General features: G+C 38.3%; 1 protein-coding gene across 1 annotated transcript; it reads left to right on the forward strand.

The window, feature by feature from the left end:
- The first annotated feature begins 69 nt into the window (after window positions 1-69).
- Window positions 70-15,871, forward strand: GLYATL3 (glycine-N-acyltransferase like 3). The gene is made up of 5 exons (XM_032299654.1): window positions 70-1,835; window positions 4,467-4,574; window positions 6,149-6,275; window positions 9,591-9,717; window positions 14,336-15,871. The coding sequence occupies exons 1-5, from the start codon at window positions 1,758-1,760 to the stop codon at window positions 14,760-14,762; spliced, it is 867 nt and encodes a 288-aa protein (XP_032155545.1). The 5' UTR covers window positions 70-1,757; the 3' UTR covers window positions 14,763-15,871.
- Window positions 15,872-18,944: the final 3,073 nt, after the last annotated feature.

Here is an 18,944-nt window from a genome sequence, read left to right on the forward strand (position 1 = left end):
AAAAAAAAAAAAAAAAAAGAAAATTAAAAAAAAAAAAAAAAAAAAGATCTCTAGACATCAAACCTGATTAAGAGGTTCATGATCCACTGTCCTTTGAAATAATTTTGTTTCATTTTTGAAACTTAGTTGAAATAAATGTATTTCAAATAAGTACTACAAAGTTAAAATTGTATTTAGAGATGACACAAGTTTGTGAAAAGTTAAGCAGATGAAAAAGTGAAGAGATTATGGCTGTACTTCTTTCTTTGCCATTGTGAAGTGTGGCAACTTGATCTTTTCAAAGTTTCTAATAGTGGTCCAGACTGGGCATACTAGGATTCAAAAGCCTCTTTGATGTTCAGGTGCTGCCCTGGCCCCTGCAATCTTTTCTGACTCCTGCAGAGAGCACAAACACCTCCAGTACTCAGTGAACTAGAGCCCACAGGGCTTAATCATATGCTTTCCAGAAGTTCAGGCTTACATCAACCTAATGATAGAAGGTTACAGCAGATTTTAGGTAGATTACAGTTGAATTACAAATAGATTACAATTGAGAACACAAACACCTCAAGTGTACCACTCAGTGAACTTCATATGCTTTCCAGAAGTTCAGGCTCAAATCAATCTCTTGATAGAATTTTACAGCAGATTTTAGGTAAATTACAATTGAACATTCAGGGTATCCTGTAATCACATGGGTGTGCCACACAGGGAAATTGAGTAAAGTTTTCTCTACCTGGAAAATATGTTGTAAAGCAATGATCCCAGCTCTCCACAGAGGCGCCACGTTCTCCTGTCTAGCCGAGTTCTCTTTGCCATCCTAGTGCCTACCTGCCACATATAAGTTGATAAGCTCTGCTACACTGAATGTAGGAAATATTTTTTTTCTTTAATTCAGTTCATCCCTGATTGGAATGATGCCGAAAAAAGTTTTCTTGGGAACAAAGCGGGGGAGGTGAAGCCCCCAAATCTAAAAACATGTAATTGCATGAGAATGATGACTTTGCATACCTTTTATGTAGGCCCTTCTTCTTTTTTAAATTTTATCTGACTAAAATGAGCCTCAGCCTTTGCCCACTTCTGATTCTACATTTTCAACTAGGTATTTCTCTCCAAGTTGTTCCTCATAACCACCCAACCCACTCAAGTCTTTCTCTAGTCTTTGTCCCACATTGTGAAAAGGATGTTTTTCTACTTGCGTCAAGATTCTTATTCTAAGCTTCATATTTTCCATTCAACAACTATTTAGACTGTCCCTACTGTGTGCCAGGCCCTTTGGCAGGTGCTGTGGATACAGTAGAGCACAAAGAAGACATGGGTCATACCTTCACACAGCTTATAGTTGACTCACGATGCATTTAGATCAAATAAAACACAAAGAAATGTAAAATTACAACTGTTATACATGCCCTGAAGGAAGAATTTAGAGTATAATCAATGTGTGTAACAGACATGACCCAGTATAGATACTCACATCTGTTCAGAATTAGGTCATTTTTAAAACTTTTTTTTAAAATTTTTTTTCTTTTCCTTCAGCACCAGTTTTTCCCAAGGATTAGGTCATTAACACTTCCCATGTATTCTCTGGTTTACCCATTCCTGTGCTTCCCCATTTTCCTTCTTCCTTCTTCAGAGGGAGCAGTGGTAGTCAGAATTATACCCAATGAAAATAGAATTACAAGAATACTCCTAAATAGATTCAAACATTAACAGGCAAAAATTAAATGCCTACCTTCAAGTTTCTGATTAGGTGTGGAGTTGCAAGAGCTCTGGAATAGATGTTGGTGCTAAACTGTTCTACCAAATTACTGATACTGGAGAAAATGTTGAAGAGTTGCTTTCCGGAATCACTCAAGGTACCATAAAATTAATAATTTTTAAAATTTCTTTATTGTCTTAATCTGTAAAATAATGTGGCTATTTCCCTTTTTTTCTGATGACAAGACTCTCTAGGAGCACTTGTTAAACATACAATTTTCCAGCTCCCTCCTACTAGAGACGAATTGAACAGACTGGGATAAGGCCCAAGGAATTACAGGGGTTTTTTTCCTTTAAGTCTGGGATCCTTGTGCTGAACGTGCAGGTTTGTTACGTAGGTATACATGTGCCATGGTGGTTTGCTGCAACTATCTACCTGTCATCTAGGTTTTAAGCCACACATTCATTAGCTATTTGTCCTAATGCTGTCCCTCCCATGTCCCCCCACAGGAAACTATACTTTTCATAGTCACCTAGATGACTCCTAAGGAAATTTAGATAATTTCTAGATTATTTCTAAATAAATCTGAGTTCTAAAATATTTTAAATAGCAGAAGGGTATGGACTAGATGGCATTGCGCTTAAGAACATAATCTAGTTTAAACAATAGAACTGAGGTTTAGATTTTGTTATAAATACAGTGAAATTGCCTTTAAGGGCTGAATTTCTTGAGCAAGGAGACTGCTCTATGTCTGGTTTTCAAATGTGAGTGGCATGCAAATCACCCAGGAAAGACATAACAAATTAGAATTTGTGAAGACAGAGACTTGCATTTTTACTAAAGACCCTCTGTAATCCTTATGTATATTAAAATTTGAAGAAAAGTGATCTAGAAAGAGTCCTCTAATGCACTATACTGTGTTAATTAAATTTGGCCATCTTGCCTTATTGTGCTTAAACTCTGTGTGGTATGGAAATTGTGAATAACAATTTGGAATTATTTGGCTAAAGGAGTTCTAAATGGACAATCTGACCCAAATTTTCCCAAGATCAATGCTGACACTGAAGTGAATTGAATGAAGTGGTAGGCTAGTTTGCTTTAATAACATGCCCAAATAATTATTTTGCCAGAGATAAATAAAAAAGGTTTCAGTGACCTTTACAGGGTAATAAAAGATGTTAGAGAATTTAAAAAAAAAAAATAAAGAAAAATATAATTTTGTTTATTTACACTTTCTCCGTTTTTTGGAGTTTGTGGTAAAGTTCCTTCCTAAGCTCTCATCTCATTCCCCCAGCACATTGACTTCCTTCTAGCAACACCCCCTTAACTCAGCATTCACCCTTTGAATAAATAGCTATTGGAAGAATTTGTTTTCAACCAGTGTCAAATCTTTCAGTGGGTTTTAAATCCTATACAAAGAAGTTACATTTTTTTCTTTCCAAACCTGAATATTGAAAGGGTTTTTCCCTTTTGATTTTCTACAAAAAAAAACTTTTTTTTAGCCGGGCGCGGTGGCTCAAGCCTGTAATCCCAGCACTTTGGGAGGCTGAGGCGGGTGGATCACGAGGTCAAGAGATCGAGACCACCCTGGTCAACATGGTGAAACCCGTCTCTACTAAAACTACAAAAAATTAGCTGGGCATGGTGGCGCGTGCCTGTAGTCCCAGCTACTCAGGAGGCTGAGGCAGGAGAATTGCCTGAACCCAAGAGGCGGAGGTTGCGGTGAGCCGAGATGGCGCCATTGCACTCCAGCCTGGGTAACAAGAGCGAAACTCCGTCTCAAAAAAAAAAAAAAAAAACTTTTTTTTTTTTAATTATCAGGTGTGGTGGTGATTGCCTTAGTCCCAGCTATACAGAAGGCTGAGGTGGGAGAATCACTTGAACCAGAGAGGCCGAGGTTGCAGTGAGCCAAGATGGCGCCACTGCACTCCAGCCTGTATGACGAAGCAAGACTCAGGAGTTCAAGGCTGCAGTGATCTGTGATTGCCCCACAGCACTCCAGCCTGTATAACAGAGTGAGACACTGTTGCAAAAATTAATTAATTATTAATTAATTAAATAAATATAAAAGTAGAGAAAACTTTAAAGAAAGAAAAGAAAAAATGAAAGTCCACAGAACAGAATTCTAACATTATTCTGGTTTGGTTCAGTCACCAAGCATTCAATCAACTTTGTCAGGCTCCATGAGCTTAAAAATGAATGAGACATAGTGATAGCCTTCAGGGAATGCTTATAGAGCCTTGCTCCATCAAATCAAAGTACAGTTTTTTGTTTTCTTTTAATTTGGGTTGGTATAACCCTCTAATGATGTCTAATCGTAATTTAGGGTTGAAGTAGTTGCATTTCACAGGTTATTTTGAAATAGTATATTGGACTTGAAAAGCAGCCAAGCATCAAAATTTTTTTGTAAGTTTTTAAATATGCATGAAACCTAACTGCATATGTCATCCTGATTCATTCAGCAAGTATGTATTGCTGACCTATATGCCAAATACCCATCCTAGTAAGCCTATGAATTTGGTACCTCTCACTGCTATACTATAAAAAACTAGATCTGGAAAGAGTGTTTATAGGGTTTCATAGACTTTTTACCAGTTTTCATGTGCACTGATGAAATAACAATAGAAAAATTAATGTGTGTATCTATTGTGTCTGCATTTATATGTACATGTTTATAATTTCCTCTCATGAACATGATTATACAGTAGAACAAGAAGTAAGGAAGATAATATGTGACTGAAATAGCTAATAGTATGATTGGCTTGTCTCTCTGGGTTCTGTGACTCAGGTTTATGGAGCAGTGATGAACATAAATCGTGGGAATCCCTTTCAAAAAGAAGTGGTGTTGGATTCATGGCCGGATTTCAAAGCTGTTATCACCCGACGACAAAGAGAGGTACAGTTTTGAAAGGTAAAAAATTAAAAATAAGGATTGGAAAGAAAAAATAGGTAATGATATTTTATGCCCATAGTAGCCATATACATTAGCTTACAACACTACATGTTTCACCGTTAACTTCTTTTCTTTTATTTTCTATTTATTTATTTTTTGAGACGGAGTCTCATTCTGTCACCCAAACTGGAGTGCAGTGGTGCTATCTCAGCTCATTGCAACCTCCACTTTCCAGGTTCAAGCAATTCTCCTGCCTCAGCCTCCCAAGTATCTATGATTACAGGCACCCACCACCATGCCTGGCTAATTTTTATATTTTTAGTAGAGAATTTAGTAGAAACAGGGTTTCACCATGTTGGCCAGGCAGAGCTTGAACTCCTGACCTCAGGTGATCCATCTGCCTCAGCCTCCCAAAGTGCTGGGATTACAGGCATGAGCCACTGCACCCAGCCTCACCATTAGTTTCTAATTTGACTGGCTTCTGAGTGTCAGGAATATGAAAAACCTCTAGTCTAAACATGTTCAGTAAAGAGGTTCCTTAGTGTTTCACGATCTCTAGAAGGATGAAGAACAGATGGCTGATTTATAGATACTAGCTTTTTCCCTGAGGGAATGATTCTTTATGACTGATGACTTTGGTCATGTGGGTATTTGGAAGAAGAGTGAAGACAACATCTGCCCTATTCTTCCCCTGAGACCAAGGAGAAGCTCACATGGCCAAAGAGGTGCTGTCCTGACCACATTAAGAAGATTTTGAGAGTTGTAATTTTTGGAAGTAAATCCACTCAGTTATATACCCTTTTTATTTTTATAAATAAACAAAATCCTAGAAAAATGTGAAATGGATGGCTAAAAACCTTCCTAGCCAGATATGGTGGCTTTTTCCTATAGTCTCAGCTACTTGAGAGGCTGAGGCAAGTGGACTGCTTGAGCCCAGGAGTCTGAGGCTATAGTGAGCTATGATTTCACCACTTCACTCCAGCCTTGGCAACAAAGCAAGACCCTGTTGCTAAAAAATAAAAAATAATTTAAAATTTTTTAAAACAAATCAAAACCTTTTCTAATCCAAGAAGAAAGAAGAAAAAACGTGCGGGGGCTCACGCCTGTGATCCCAGAACTTTGGAAGGCCGAGGTGGGAAGATCACAAGGTCAGGAAATGGAGACCATCCTGGCCATCATGATGAAATCCGATCTATGCTAAAAATACAAAAAATACCTGGGTAGGGTGGTGTGCCCCTGTAATCCCAGCTACTTGGGAGGCTGAGGCAGGAGAATCGATTGAACCTGGGAGGCAGAGATTAAAGTGATCTGAGATCACGCAACTGCACTCCAACCTGGCGACAGAGCAAAATTCCGTCTCAAAAAAAAAAAAAAAAAAATCTTTCCTAATCCCAGGAGAAAGAATCACTGCAGCACATTAGCCCTATTCCCACTTAGCCATTGTTTTATAGGTGACTAAATTTGTTAGCCACCTAAAAATTAGCTAGACATGCCCAACTAATATTATCTAATCTACCTAAGATTTGGATTATCCAGATAATATGTTTATGTTTTTATAATTATGTCCTCTGTCCTAGGCTGAGGTAGACAACCTTGATCATTATACTAATGCCTATGCTGTGTTCTACAAGGATGTCAGAGCTTATCAACAGCTATTGGAAGAATGTGATGTTTTTAACTGGGACCAAGTTTTTCAAATACAAGGTGAGGTGAAGTGGAAGACTTACATTATACAGTCATTTTTTCTCCTCTGTAGTATATATCCAGATAGATATAGGTATTTCATATATATGAAAATATACAGATTATGTGTATACACATATATGTATAAATACAAACACATACATTTTATGCATTTATCATTTCTGTATTATAGTGTTATAAGAACACTTACTTGTCACTTCTAATGAGGCATGCATTGCTTTCAGGTTAAAAAGAGATCATTTAAATGGATCCATACTTAGGTGACATATTTTTTCTATTACTGTAGCATGGAAGGATATCAGTGAGAATCAGAGAATATTTTTCCTTATTTGTTTTAATCCTTTTCTATCACACCTTTTAAAATAACTATCATTTAGGTCTTAGCCAATAGGTAGGCCTTTTATTTTTTCTGAATCAGATGATTCTGGAAAGAAATAATCAATTGTTCTGCATAATGTCCTGAAATGATTTTTTTCTCTCTTCGAGTCAAGGTCTTGCTCTGCAACCCATGCTGTGCAGTGGTGTGATCATAGCTCACCACAGCCTTGAACTCCTGGGCTCGAGGGATCCTCTTTCCTCAGCCTCCTGAGTAGCCAGGACTACAGGTGCTACCACCACACAGGGTTATTTTTATTTTTGTAGAGACAGAGTCTTACCCTATTTCCTAGGCTGCTAAAGTGATTTTATACAGAGAGAGCTTATATGAGCTGTGAGGAGATAATTTCATGGTGATCAGGGCTTGTGGCAGAACTTTATGCCAGCAGAAAGGAATATTTAAGGGTTCCTGATAGTTTAGATGAATAGTTTCAGCTTCAGTGTACACTTACTCTTCCAACTTTTCATAATGTTGAGTTGTTGGTATAGGCAATAAAGTTGTTGTTTATGACAGTTCCAGTGAAAGTAGAGAACCTCATATTGGAAATATAAAGGCTAGTAATTTTTTTTTTTTTAACTATAGAGAGCTGAGGCCCTCCAATAAGGAAAAGCTTCTATCCACCTGGAAAATTTGCAAATAATGACTAACACATGGTCATAAGCCAAAGCCTTTAGATGTCATAAAAAATGTATTTGTAAATGCTCAAAAAGACCTTATGCAAGAAGCTCTAAACTATCTCTTACCTTTACAGATTTGTCCCAGTTATGCTGGTTAGAAATGAGACATGATTCTATCACTTCCATAGCCAATTTAGAAAAAAAAATGTTCTGACCATTATTACTTTAACATGGAAATGAATAAAGTTCCTCATTGATGTGAAAAATCATGGCAGTAATTGGATGGATCTTGGTGCTACAGGCCTATTATCACTAAATCACCTTAATTCATCATTATATAGAAAAGAGGTATATAATTTCCAAAGTATTTTTCAGAAGGCTGAGCTGATAGTTGTAAGTTATAGTCATCTAAATCAACCCAGTCATTCTTTCTGAAGGTTTGGTGGGGACAAACGTGAATTAGTATCACCTAACATAGCTGGAGTAGTAAAGGTCCCTCATGTAGCATGTAAGTCAGCCTGGACATTACCCTGGGCTTCTCATGTGGTCTTGACTGTAGACTTCTGTAGTAATAGCTGTAATGTTTTTGGAATACTGAATACCTTCTAGGAAGTCCCTGGTATCTTTACTATTAATTGGAGCACCTAAAAAGTTCATAAATCCTCTCTGATTCCATAACACAATTCTAAAAGCCTACCTACTAGCCATATACATGATCAACATTTGCCACAGTACAGACTCCAGTCACAGATACTAGTTTGGCTACTGGGTAGATCAAGAATTAGGTGGTAGAGCTGCTTCAGGTCTTGGTGTCCAGAGGAATGACAAATCATGCATAGGAATGCCTTTGTCATTTTTAATCCAAGAGCCATTAATGAACAATATTAAATCATGTTTAAGCTACCAAACTACCCAAACTAGCTAAACCACCCTTTGGTTTGCTATATGAAGGGAGGAAGTGAAAAAGTATACAGCTACCCAGACAGGCCAGGCTCTTCTGCTCACTACTAGTTGCACTGATGTGAAAAGGATTATCTATATGTGTACTAACCTGAGAGTCTCAGAAGCCTGCTTATTGGTAACTAGTCTAAGAAATGTCCGGAATTCTGGCTTATCCAGTTAACTACTCTTCTCATAAGAAGGTAGGTAGAAAGAGGCAGAGCAAAATGTGGAAGTTCCTTTCACTTGTGGGAAAGGGGAAAATAATTTGTTAAAAGTTGTAACCTATAAAGAAGACCAAAGGACATGATCAAGAACACCATGACGAGGTAATCAACAAACTCCAAGATTATGAAAACTGCACAGCAAATGCTTGTGTTTTTTTTGTTTTTTTTTTTTTGTTTTTTTTTTTTTTAACAAATAAATTGAAAGAATCAGAGAGGGGGGTAAAGATTGAAGGAAAACATGTAGATTAAAAAATTCAAGACCACACACTTGAGAAGTAGGCACTCTCCTTTTTTCTCATATACTTAGGTGGAATTCAGTGTTATAATATGGGATACTAGCCACAGCATCTATAATCTTCCTAACATTAACTCAAAAGCTCACTTATCTTTTCTGAGGCTTAATTCCCTGAGGGAGGAGTCAAGGCTCAGATACCACACTGCGTTCAATATGCCTTCCCACTCATACATTCTTCAAGAAGCCCAGGGCCACACTGAAGAGCCTTACCAGAGGGGAGGAGGCAAGCCATTAGCCAGGGGAAGAGGGAAAGTCAGTTTGCAGAGGATTCAATCAATCCGTACACAGACTGGAAAGGAAAGAGTGGATGGGGATTTGGAAAGGTGGAGAAAGGAGTCATTCTATAAGCTCTCTAAGAACAAAGACGAGGGAGGGCCAGGCATGGTGGATCATGCCTGTAATCCAAGAGCTTTGGGAGGCCAAGTCAAGAGGATCACTTGAGGCCAGGAGTGTGAGACCAGCCTGGGCACATAGGGAGACCCCATCTCTGCAAAAACAAAACAAAACAAAAAAACTTAAAAATTTGATTGGCCAAGGGGTGGCATGCACTCAGGAGGCAGAGGCGGGGGATCACTTGAGCCCAGTGATAAAAAGTCCCATGGGATATTCCCATGATAAGTTTCTGTAAAGATCGTGATGGTGGTCCCAATGGGCAACATCATGGGAATTTGAAAATCCTAGAAAAATCTGAAAATGACAATAGCTGTAATGATTTACATGTAAATATATAGTGGTTAGGATAATACAAGGTGGCAAACTGCTGGTATTGATGATACCCAGTATAAAAATACTGCAACAAATTTCCACTTTCCTTTTTTAACTAAAATGCCCATATATTAAATTATGTCTTTCTATACACAGGGCTGCAGAGTGAGTTATATGATGTTTCCAAAGCGGTTGCCAACTCAAAGCAGTTGAATGTAAAGCTAACTTCCTTCAAGGCTGTTTGTTTTTCTCCTGTTTCAACTCTGCCAGATGCCAGTTTCCTGTATGTAAACCAAGTTTTTGCATTTGGGGCAGGACTTACTGCTATAGAATTACAGGTAGCAGTAACTGGAGTACTTAGTATCACTACGGAGTATCTAGGCACTTTGGATTTCAGCCATTGAGCATAAATGGGTGTGTGTGTGTGTGTGTGTGTGTGTGTGTGTGTGTGTGTGTGTTTACTCTTCTCTCTCCTGTGCTTGACTGCTCATAATTTCGTTGGAAATCAAATCAGTAACTTTGTCCATAGTTATAAATGAACTCAGGATTTGTATGTTTTCACAGTACCCATGGAAAAATTATTCCTTGGTGTCCTCCTCCCTCAAATAATTCTAAATAATTTATATTGTCTAAGTCCAACAATCCAACAATAATTTATATAGTTATTATTTTTGCTGTTTCAGGGATGGGAGTATATAGCTGACTTACGTTGAGCTCTTATGTGCCAGGGACTAAATGTCTTAATATATTATTCCATTAGTTCTTTCCACAACGTTGTAAAGTAGGACTATCATTACTGCCCCTCCCACCCCACACCTTTTTAAGCAGAGATGAAATAACACACAGGGGTAAATTATAGAGCCAAGAAATCCCAAGTTCAACTCCAGATGCAATCTTTCAAAACAATGATTAGCTTCTATCTGCATTCATTCTTCTTTTGGAGTCCCTGCTCTGTCACTTACTGATTACCTTTCCTAGTCTCAATTTCTTCTGAATTCATTCCATTAAGTGTTTTTAAAATTAATATCATTTTAAATCAACAAATAATAATTGTACACATTTATGGGGTACAATGTGATGTCTTGATAAATGTATATAGTTTAGAATGACTAAACCAAACTAGTTAATATTTTTAAAAGTGTTATAATATTTTCTTGACATGTTGTTTTGCAAGAGACTGAAGAAAGATAGTTTAAAAACACCCACCACAATGAATACTAATTTTCTTCAATCCTATAGTGAATGTTGAAAAAATTGTTGAGCAAAACAGCACTAAGCCTTAAAAAGAATGCACATTTTAAGTCATAGGAAAGCAACTGGATTTTCTTTTATTATATTTTTAATTAAGAAAATTTCAAACACACATAAAAGTTAAAAGGATAGTATAAAGAACCTCCCACCAATATGTGGCTAACCTTATTTAATTTATACAATTGTATATTTTTTCCACTCCCTGGATTGTTTTGATGAAAATGTCCCAGACATTATCCTTAAACATTTTAATATGTAACTCTAAAAAATGAATCTTTAAAAAAAAAACCCATTATACTGATATTACTCCTGTGTCAGAGGTCCCCAAGAACACCCAAGGGTTCTATGGTTCACTGTGTTGACACACAAGACTCAGCAAATATACTCATGGCTATGATTGATTATAATGAAAAGATAAAATGCAAAATCAACAAAGGGAAAAGGTGCACTGGGTAAAGTCCAGCAGAAAACAGGCACTAGCTTCCAAGAGTTTTCTCCCAGTGGAGTCACACAGAATGTGCTCAGTCCCCAAGCAATGACCTGTAATGATATGTGTAAAATGTTTCAGACTCAAGCAGTTCTCCTGTCTGGACCTTCCAAAGTGCTGGGATTTCAGGTGTGAACCACCGTGCTCAGCTAAAAGTTGTCTATCAGGGAAACTTACTATTAGAGACTCAGTGCCCAGGATTTTTCTTGGCAGCATCCTCTGCCTAGCACAGACCAATTTCCTAGACTCGCAGAAGGAAAGCCAGTGTTCAGCAAAACTCACACTGTTTGCACAGTTTAATCAAAGTGAGCCATTTATGTAAGTCCTGGAAATGGTAGCCCTCCTCCAGATCCACATTCCCAGACACCAACCAAGGGTCAACCTTGCAATTAGGTCTTTTTAAGGGCGATGGCCCCGAGCCTTCTATGTTGGCCTTTTCTGTACAATCCCTTAAAATATTGTTAATAATATTTCCTTAAGTAAAATAACAGTATTCGTATTTCCCAAATGTAATAATATTTTTAAGTTCGTTTTGAATCAATGACCAAATAAGATCCATACGTTAGGACTCTTTAATATAGCTAAAGAGTAGTCAAGCCTTTTGAAATGGAGTTTTAACTTGAATTGATCTCTTTTTGCATGCAGTTAAACATTTTGTCCTTATTTTTTTTAACTTCCCACACAACACTGATGTAAACAATTTGTCTTTAACGTATAAATCGTTACCCAACTTTGTCAACTCTATTTTGAACACTGTGCCCTTTGGAAACAAGGTCAGAGTCTCTAACATTACTACTCCTGAAACACTTGCCGTAGCAGTGTTTTTATCTGCAGTGATATTTCTGCCCAAAGCTTTTTTACCCTTGCCTTAAAGTTATTTCTCAAAAATTCAATAGAAAATTCCACTAAGCCAGCTATTTTTCCCCCCCTGCTTAGTGGATAGATGACTGGCCCAGTTCCATAGCTGATAATATGCCTGAAATGAGCAATAACACTACACACCACTAATTAAAAGAAAACACAAATTTTTACTATATAAAAATGATGTCAAGAACATGACCAGTCTCTTACCAGTCACTTGGGATAGTCTTATGATATTAATAGCTTTAAGACTGAGAGCAAATTCTGAGGCACTGTCAGCCTCATAGGCTTTCATCTAAGAAATTTATTTCAGCTTTTATAAATTGTACCAATTATTTTTCTTTATCTTAACATCAGGGCTTTATATTGTAAATTAATAAAAACTTTCATAACATTAGAATAAACACAGTGAAAGCTAGTGGCCTATACAAATACCTCCGTGGAAAAGTTGAAGGTTGGGACTATTTAACCTAAAAAAAGCAGGCCAAGAGGACAGTTTGAGAGAACAAATATGGCTGGGCATAGTGGCTCCCACCTGTAATCCCAGCATTTTGGGAGCCCGAGATGCGTGAACCACCCTGAAGTCAGGAGTTCCAGACCAGCCTGGCCAACATAGCAAAACCCCATCTCTACTAAAAATACAAAAATTAGCTGAGTATGTTGGCACGTGCCTGTCATCCCAGCTACTTGGGAGGCTGAGGCAGGAGAATCGCTTGAACTTGAGGGGCAAAGATTGCAGTGAGCCAAGATCATGCCACTGCACCCCAGCCTGAGTGACAGAGCGAGACTGGGTCTCAAAAACAAACAAACAAAAACCCAAATATTTCTAAAGCATGCACATATGCCTGGCATATTAAGAAATCTATATTTCTTTTTTGGCTGTGGATACATAACCACAGAAGTTCTATCCTAAAACGTTTATTTTATTGAGCAAAAGATTAAGGTTTCAAGAATCTGGACTTACCAAGGCCTTAGAGAGGATTTCAGCAGAGTCAGGACTAAATAAACACAATTCTGAGGGGTTTTGTTGATGCTGTTGTTGTTTATAGACGGTGTTAAAAGAAAAGCTTTAGACAGATTAAATTTAGCAGCATTGGTCTGGGAGCAGTGGATCACACCTGGAATAATTCCAACACTTTGGGAGGTATAGGCCGGTGGATCACTTGAGGGCAGGAGTTGGAGATGAGCCTGGCCAAAACGGTGAAACCTTGTCTCTACTAAAAATACAAAAATTAGCCAGGGATGGTGGCACACCTGTAATCCCAGATACTCAGGAGGCTGAAGTATGAGGATCTCTTGAACCAGGGAGGTAGAGGTTGCAGTGAGCTGTGTTGTGCCACTGCATTCCAACCTTGGAGACAGAGTAAGCCTCTGTCTTAAAAAAAAAAATAGAACGTTTATTTGAGCAAAGAACACTTCATGAATCTGGCAGCACTCAGAATCAGAAGAGGTTCAAAGTTACACCCACCAGTGGGAGATTTTATAGGCCAGATCACAGAAGCAAAGTAGGCAAATCCTCTGATTGGCAGCAGCTAGGTATCTGCATTATTTGGGCATGGTCTGCTCACTTACTTGCCTATGGTTGGCTCATTTAACAAACTCAACCATTTGTTATACTCCTAGGGTTGTTTGGAGTCATTTATATACTATGATAGGTTGCACTTCAACACATGGGGACTCAAGGTATAGAGGGAGCTGCAGGTCGAATTTAACTGATTTAACAACAGAAACACTTTCCTTGACCTGTGCTGAAGACAAAAGCAAGTGAACATAAAATTAGAAGCAATGACTTAAATTTGGTGTAGTAAGTGCTTTGTCTTCTCAGAAATAAAACTCTGAAAGTTGCTTGTAAATTGGGAATGGTGAATTCTAACTCACTGAAAATCTTAGGTGCCCTCTCAGGGATGGTTACTCATTCTGACCCATCAAAATGAGTTATAGGCCAGGCACGGTGGCTCATGCCTATAATCCCTGATCTTTGGAAGGCAGAGACGGGCAGATCAGGAGATCAAGAGTTCAAGACCAGCCTGGCCAACATGGTGAAACCTCATCTCTACCAAATATACAAAAATTAGCCAGGCTTGGTGGCTGGGCCCTGTAATCCCAGCTACTGGGGAGGCTGAGGCAGGAGAATTGCTTGAATCCGGGAGGCGGAGATTGCAGTGAACTGAGATCGCACCACTGCACTCCAACCTGGGCGGCAGAGCAAGATTCCGTCAAGAGAGAGAGAGAGAGAGAGAAGTAGTTATTTATAATCACGTGATTCTGAGGTCCTATTTGTTCTCGTGTCATTCTGATCTAGGAAGGGGCCTTACCCACGACTAACCTACTTGAGTGCTGCTGATGCGGATCTACTCAACCGGACTTGGTCGCGGGGTGGCAATGAGCAATGTCTCCGGTACATCGCCAACCTCATCGCCTGCTTCCCTAGTGTGTGTGTCCGGGATGAGAAGGGAAACCCCATCTCTTGGTCCATCACAGACCAGTTTGCCACCATGTGCCATGGCTACACCCTGCCAGAACATCGCAGGAAAGGTTACAGCCGGCTGGTGGCCATCACGCTGGCTAGGAAGTTGCAAAGCCGGGGATTCCCCTCTCAGGGGAACGTCCTGGATGACAACACAGCATCTATAAGCCTCCTGAAAAGTCTCCATGCTGAGTTCTTGCCTTGCCGCTTTCACAGGCTTATTCTGACCCCTGCTACTCTCTCTGGCCAGCCTCACCTCTAGCCCAGTGAAAAACTGCAGTGGTTTTCTTACTTTCCCTGAGCATACACACTCTTGGCCGCCAATGAGGGGAGAGTTAAAACGGGAATGGGATACTCTTGGGTTGTTGGAAAGTATCTGGCTAATTCACACAGGATCCACTTGAGAAGCCTTAATTCTTTGCATCTCAGGTTTCTCCAGTAAATAGCTGTGGGGCTGAAGAGTAGCTGTGGCTGAAGACAGGATGATTGGCTCCACTGTATGAGAATAGGTTCTAAAGCCAGCAGTTTTAGTGTACTGGGAGAAATTACTGAATGAGAACAAATGATTTAACCAGGACTATGGGGCTACTGCTTTAGCTTTGCTGCTTGCACCTCTGTATTCTGAGAGCCACATCGCTTCCCTACTGCCATCACTTTCCCCTATTCCCACAGCTGTGTCTTACCAACCTCTGTTCCTAACCACCTCTGCTGCCAAGTTCTCTGTAGAGTAACCTGCTTTTTCCCTTTTAATTACTTGCTCTTTACTTCTGCCTGGGACCCTAGCTTATAGTTTGCTCTCCTGGGAATGTTCAAATGCAGTGGTTCTTACGTTTTAGTGTTTATCAGAATCACCTGGAGGGCAGGTTGCAACAGGCATCCCTAGGCCTCTCCTGCTATGAGGTAGGGCCCCCAAATTTGCAATTCTAACAGCTTCCCGCTGCTTCTTTGCCTTGGATGAATGACAATATGGGCATTTTGATGCTATAAACAAATGCTGTAAGCATAGGACTAGACCTTACCTGTAATCTATTTCAGTCCCTTATTTTTATCATCTATTTCCCATATAAAACTAAGATTTATACCTAGGGGTGTGTGGGGTATACAAATGAATATATAACATATATGCATATACATATATATATATACATTCAATTCATGTCTTCTATATGTATATGTATATACTCATAGAATTTTGATAAGATAATAAACTTTAACTCTCTGATTACATATGAAAAATTTGAGGACCAGAGAAAAGAAATAACTTTGTCAAGATTATATTCTTTATAATCCATACTGGAGGCAAAGCCAGAATGCTGTACTTTTAATTCCAATCAGTTCTTTTCACTAAATCATGTATCTTTTTTATAAAGAAACTTATAATGCTTAAATAATTAAAATATTAATTTATTTTTCTTTTATCCTTGTCATTATTTCTTCTTAATTTGGGTTCCAGTTGCTTGTGTATGTGTATCTTTCAAGGACAGCAAAGAAAGAGGTAAGTATCACCAGCTATGTTCTCCATTTACAATAAAAGCAGGCACTACCAAAATTGTTGGATTTGCCTTGTCTTGATAAACTTGACTTAGCTGTATAGAAAATACTGATTTCTGGTACCCAAGGAGGACATAAAATCCTGACTACAAAGATAGGGGAAAATCCAACTTTTAGGTGTTTATTCTGAGAAAAGGAAACAAACTGGCTGAAGTAGAGCACATTTAAATAATAATTTAAAAAAAAGACTCAGTAAGAATGAATATATGCTTAGTTCGAGCCCATGGTTACCTGGAAACTTATCTATTGTTGGATCCAGAGAGGAAAATACTAAGTAACCAGAATCCATAAACCTCTTAGGAGAATATACCCTAAGGATGCTAATTATCTTTAGCATTGAGCTTGATATACGGCAATGTTATTATAGCCTTGTCTTTTTCCTAATGATAATTTCCCTAACATTTGACATTTAACTGTGTGCTAATAATTGCACCAAATATAAGAAGTGTATAACTTAATCCTTGTGAGGGATAAGTTATTACCTTTTGTGGAAATTCTGACTTAGAGGCGTTATGAGCCACCAAAGTTATGCAGACTCTAGGTGGCCAAATCATGATCAAAACATGGGTGTGTTGGATTACAAAGCCTGTACTACTAGTCATTAAGCTAATTGGCCTCTCAAGCAGCTTGGAACACTTTGTAAATAATTATTCCCTTATCTCATTACTTTCTGAATTTTCTGCCTTCGCCTCCACCACAAAAACAGACCCATATTTGAAAATTTTTTTTGTTTCTACCAACTTACTCTTATACTATTTACTTACTTTCATCTTTTAGCTAACCATGTTGGATATAATTTCTCAACTTTTAATACTGTTTCTGACCCATTTAAGGCATGTGCAGAGAAATGTCTGGAATGAGTAGAGGACAAGGAGAAGAGAAAGACTGAAGAAGTAGAAACAAGGCCGGGCATGGTGGCTCACATCTGTAATTCCAGCACTTTGAGAGGTCAAGGCAGATGGATCACTTGAGGCCAGGAGTTAGAGACCATCCGGCCAACATGACAAAACCCCATCTCTATTAAAAATACAAAAATTAGCTGGGCATGGTGGTACACACCTGCAAGCCCAGCTGCTTGGGCAGCTGAGGCATGAGAATCTCTTGAATCCAGGAGGTAGAGGTTGCAGTGAGCCGAGATGGCACCACTGCCCTCCCGCCTGGGCAGCAGACCCAGACTGTGTCTTTAAAAAAAGAAGTAGGAAGAGGCTTGATCAACATAGGTTTTACTTGTTGATTTAAGAAAATTCTTCTATGTAATATAAAAATCAATAAAAAGCTTTAAGCAGATCATTAATCTGTTTGGAAACTAGTCGAGAGGCTATAGTCTAAGCAAAATGTGATGGTAACTTGGATTTGAATGCTAGCAATGATAATGGTGAAAAGTGAAGTTACTTAAACTATTTAGAAGGAAAAGTTGTTGGAACTTAATAATTTAGTGGCTGTAGGCTATGGCAAGAGGGAAATGTCAAGGTTGACTACTGGACTTCCATGTTGTAAAAGTCACAGCTGGTGGTACTTTTCAGTGAGATCAGAAATCCTGGAACAATCCCAGATCTGGAGCAATTTGTAGCAGGGAAAATAGTTTGTTCAGTTTGGAGATGTTGAGTTCTGAAACATGCAAGTGATGGGATCAAGTTGGATATTTGAGTCTAATGCTCAGAGAAATTATTTGGGATAGAGATATAGATTTAGAAGTATACAGATAATAACAGAAGCCATGAGTTTAGCTGAGGTTGTCTAGGATGGAACCTTAAATGCATCAACTATTTAAAGCAAGGGAAAGGAAATGCTCTGGAATAGGAGAAGGAGCAGCCAGAAGACAGGAAGGAAGCCAGGAGATAACTGTCGTGGAAGAGAAAGAAGAAAAAGTTTTAAATGGAGGGATGGTCAATGGTGTCGAATTATGCTGAGAGGTCAAGAATACATTAGGAATGAAACATCTTCATTGCACTATTAAAATCAGGCAAAATGAATGTCTATCTGTAGAAGTCAGGAAGTAATTACCCTTTAGAAGGATCGTAAGTAAAATTGGACATGAAATGCCTTCAGGATTTCCAGTAATGTTCTGATTCTTGACTTGGGTGGGTTACAAAGGTGTGTTCACTTTGTAATACTTTGTTACATAGGTGTGTTCCACTTTGTAACACAAGTGTATTCCCTCTAGCCGTGATTTAACCAGGCCCTTCTCTGCTGGGCTCAGTCTTTCCATAGGCAAATCTGCATGGCTACTCACCTCCTCCTCCCCTGTGAGTCAGGGCCTGGAGCATATGATTATCTAACTATGCAATTATGATATATCTACTTTTCTGTATGCATGTTATACTACAATAAGGAATATTCATTAATAGAAAACAGGCCTGATATCTGGAAAATAATGCACATTTTCATGACATAGAAGTTCCATTTTTAAAAATTTGTCATACTGGTATAATAGAAAAATATGCAAAGATTTGTATAAAACGATGTTTATTACAGTGTTGTGTGTAAAGCCAAAAAAAAAAAAAAAAAACCCTAAATATTTTAAGTAACTCACTGATTAAATATAGTACAACCATTCAATGAAATTCTTTTTTTTTAATTAAAGTTTTTAATTTTTAATTTTTGTCATTCAGTGAAATCCTGTGTAATACTAGAAAACTAGGTTTGGTGACACAGAAAAGATGTACATAATAACACTAAATGCAAAAACAATTACAGAAAATATATGTAATCCACTTGAAAGTCAACTGTGAAGGTAAAGAGAGAGTAAGTATGTAGGTAAATAGTTTTGAAGGCAGTTTAATGGGTTTTACTAAAGGTAAAAGTTGATAAATGGTGGCATGTATTTTATGGTGTGGCCATGGCTAGATATAATAATAAAAGGACTCAGTACAGGCAACATGCTCAGCTTTCC

Source organism: Sapajus apella, unplaced genomic scaffold (genome assembly GCF_009761245.1).
Source record: "Sapajus apella isolate SASKATOON/1434 unplaced genomic scaffold, GSC_monkey_1.0 scaffold41, whole genome shotgun sequence".
Classification (NCBI taxonomy): domain Eukaryota; kingdom Metazoa; phylum Chordata; class Mammalia; order Primates; family Cebidae; genus Sapajus; species Sapajus apella.

Coding starts and splice junctions, on each gene's coding strand:
- GLYATL3 (XM_032299654.1), top strand. CDS start 1,758: ATGTTGGTGCTAAACTGTTCTACCAAATTACTGATACTGGAGAAAATG. Junction 4,575..6,148: donor TCACCCGACGACAAAGAGAG/GTACAGTTTTGA, acceptor CCTCTGTCCTAG/GCTGAGGTAGACAACCTTGA. Junction 9,718..14,335: donor CTGCCAGATGCCAGTTTCCT/GTATGTAAACCA, acceptor ATTCTGATCTAG/GAAGGGGCCTTACCCACGAC.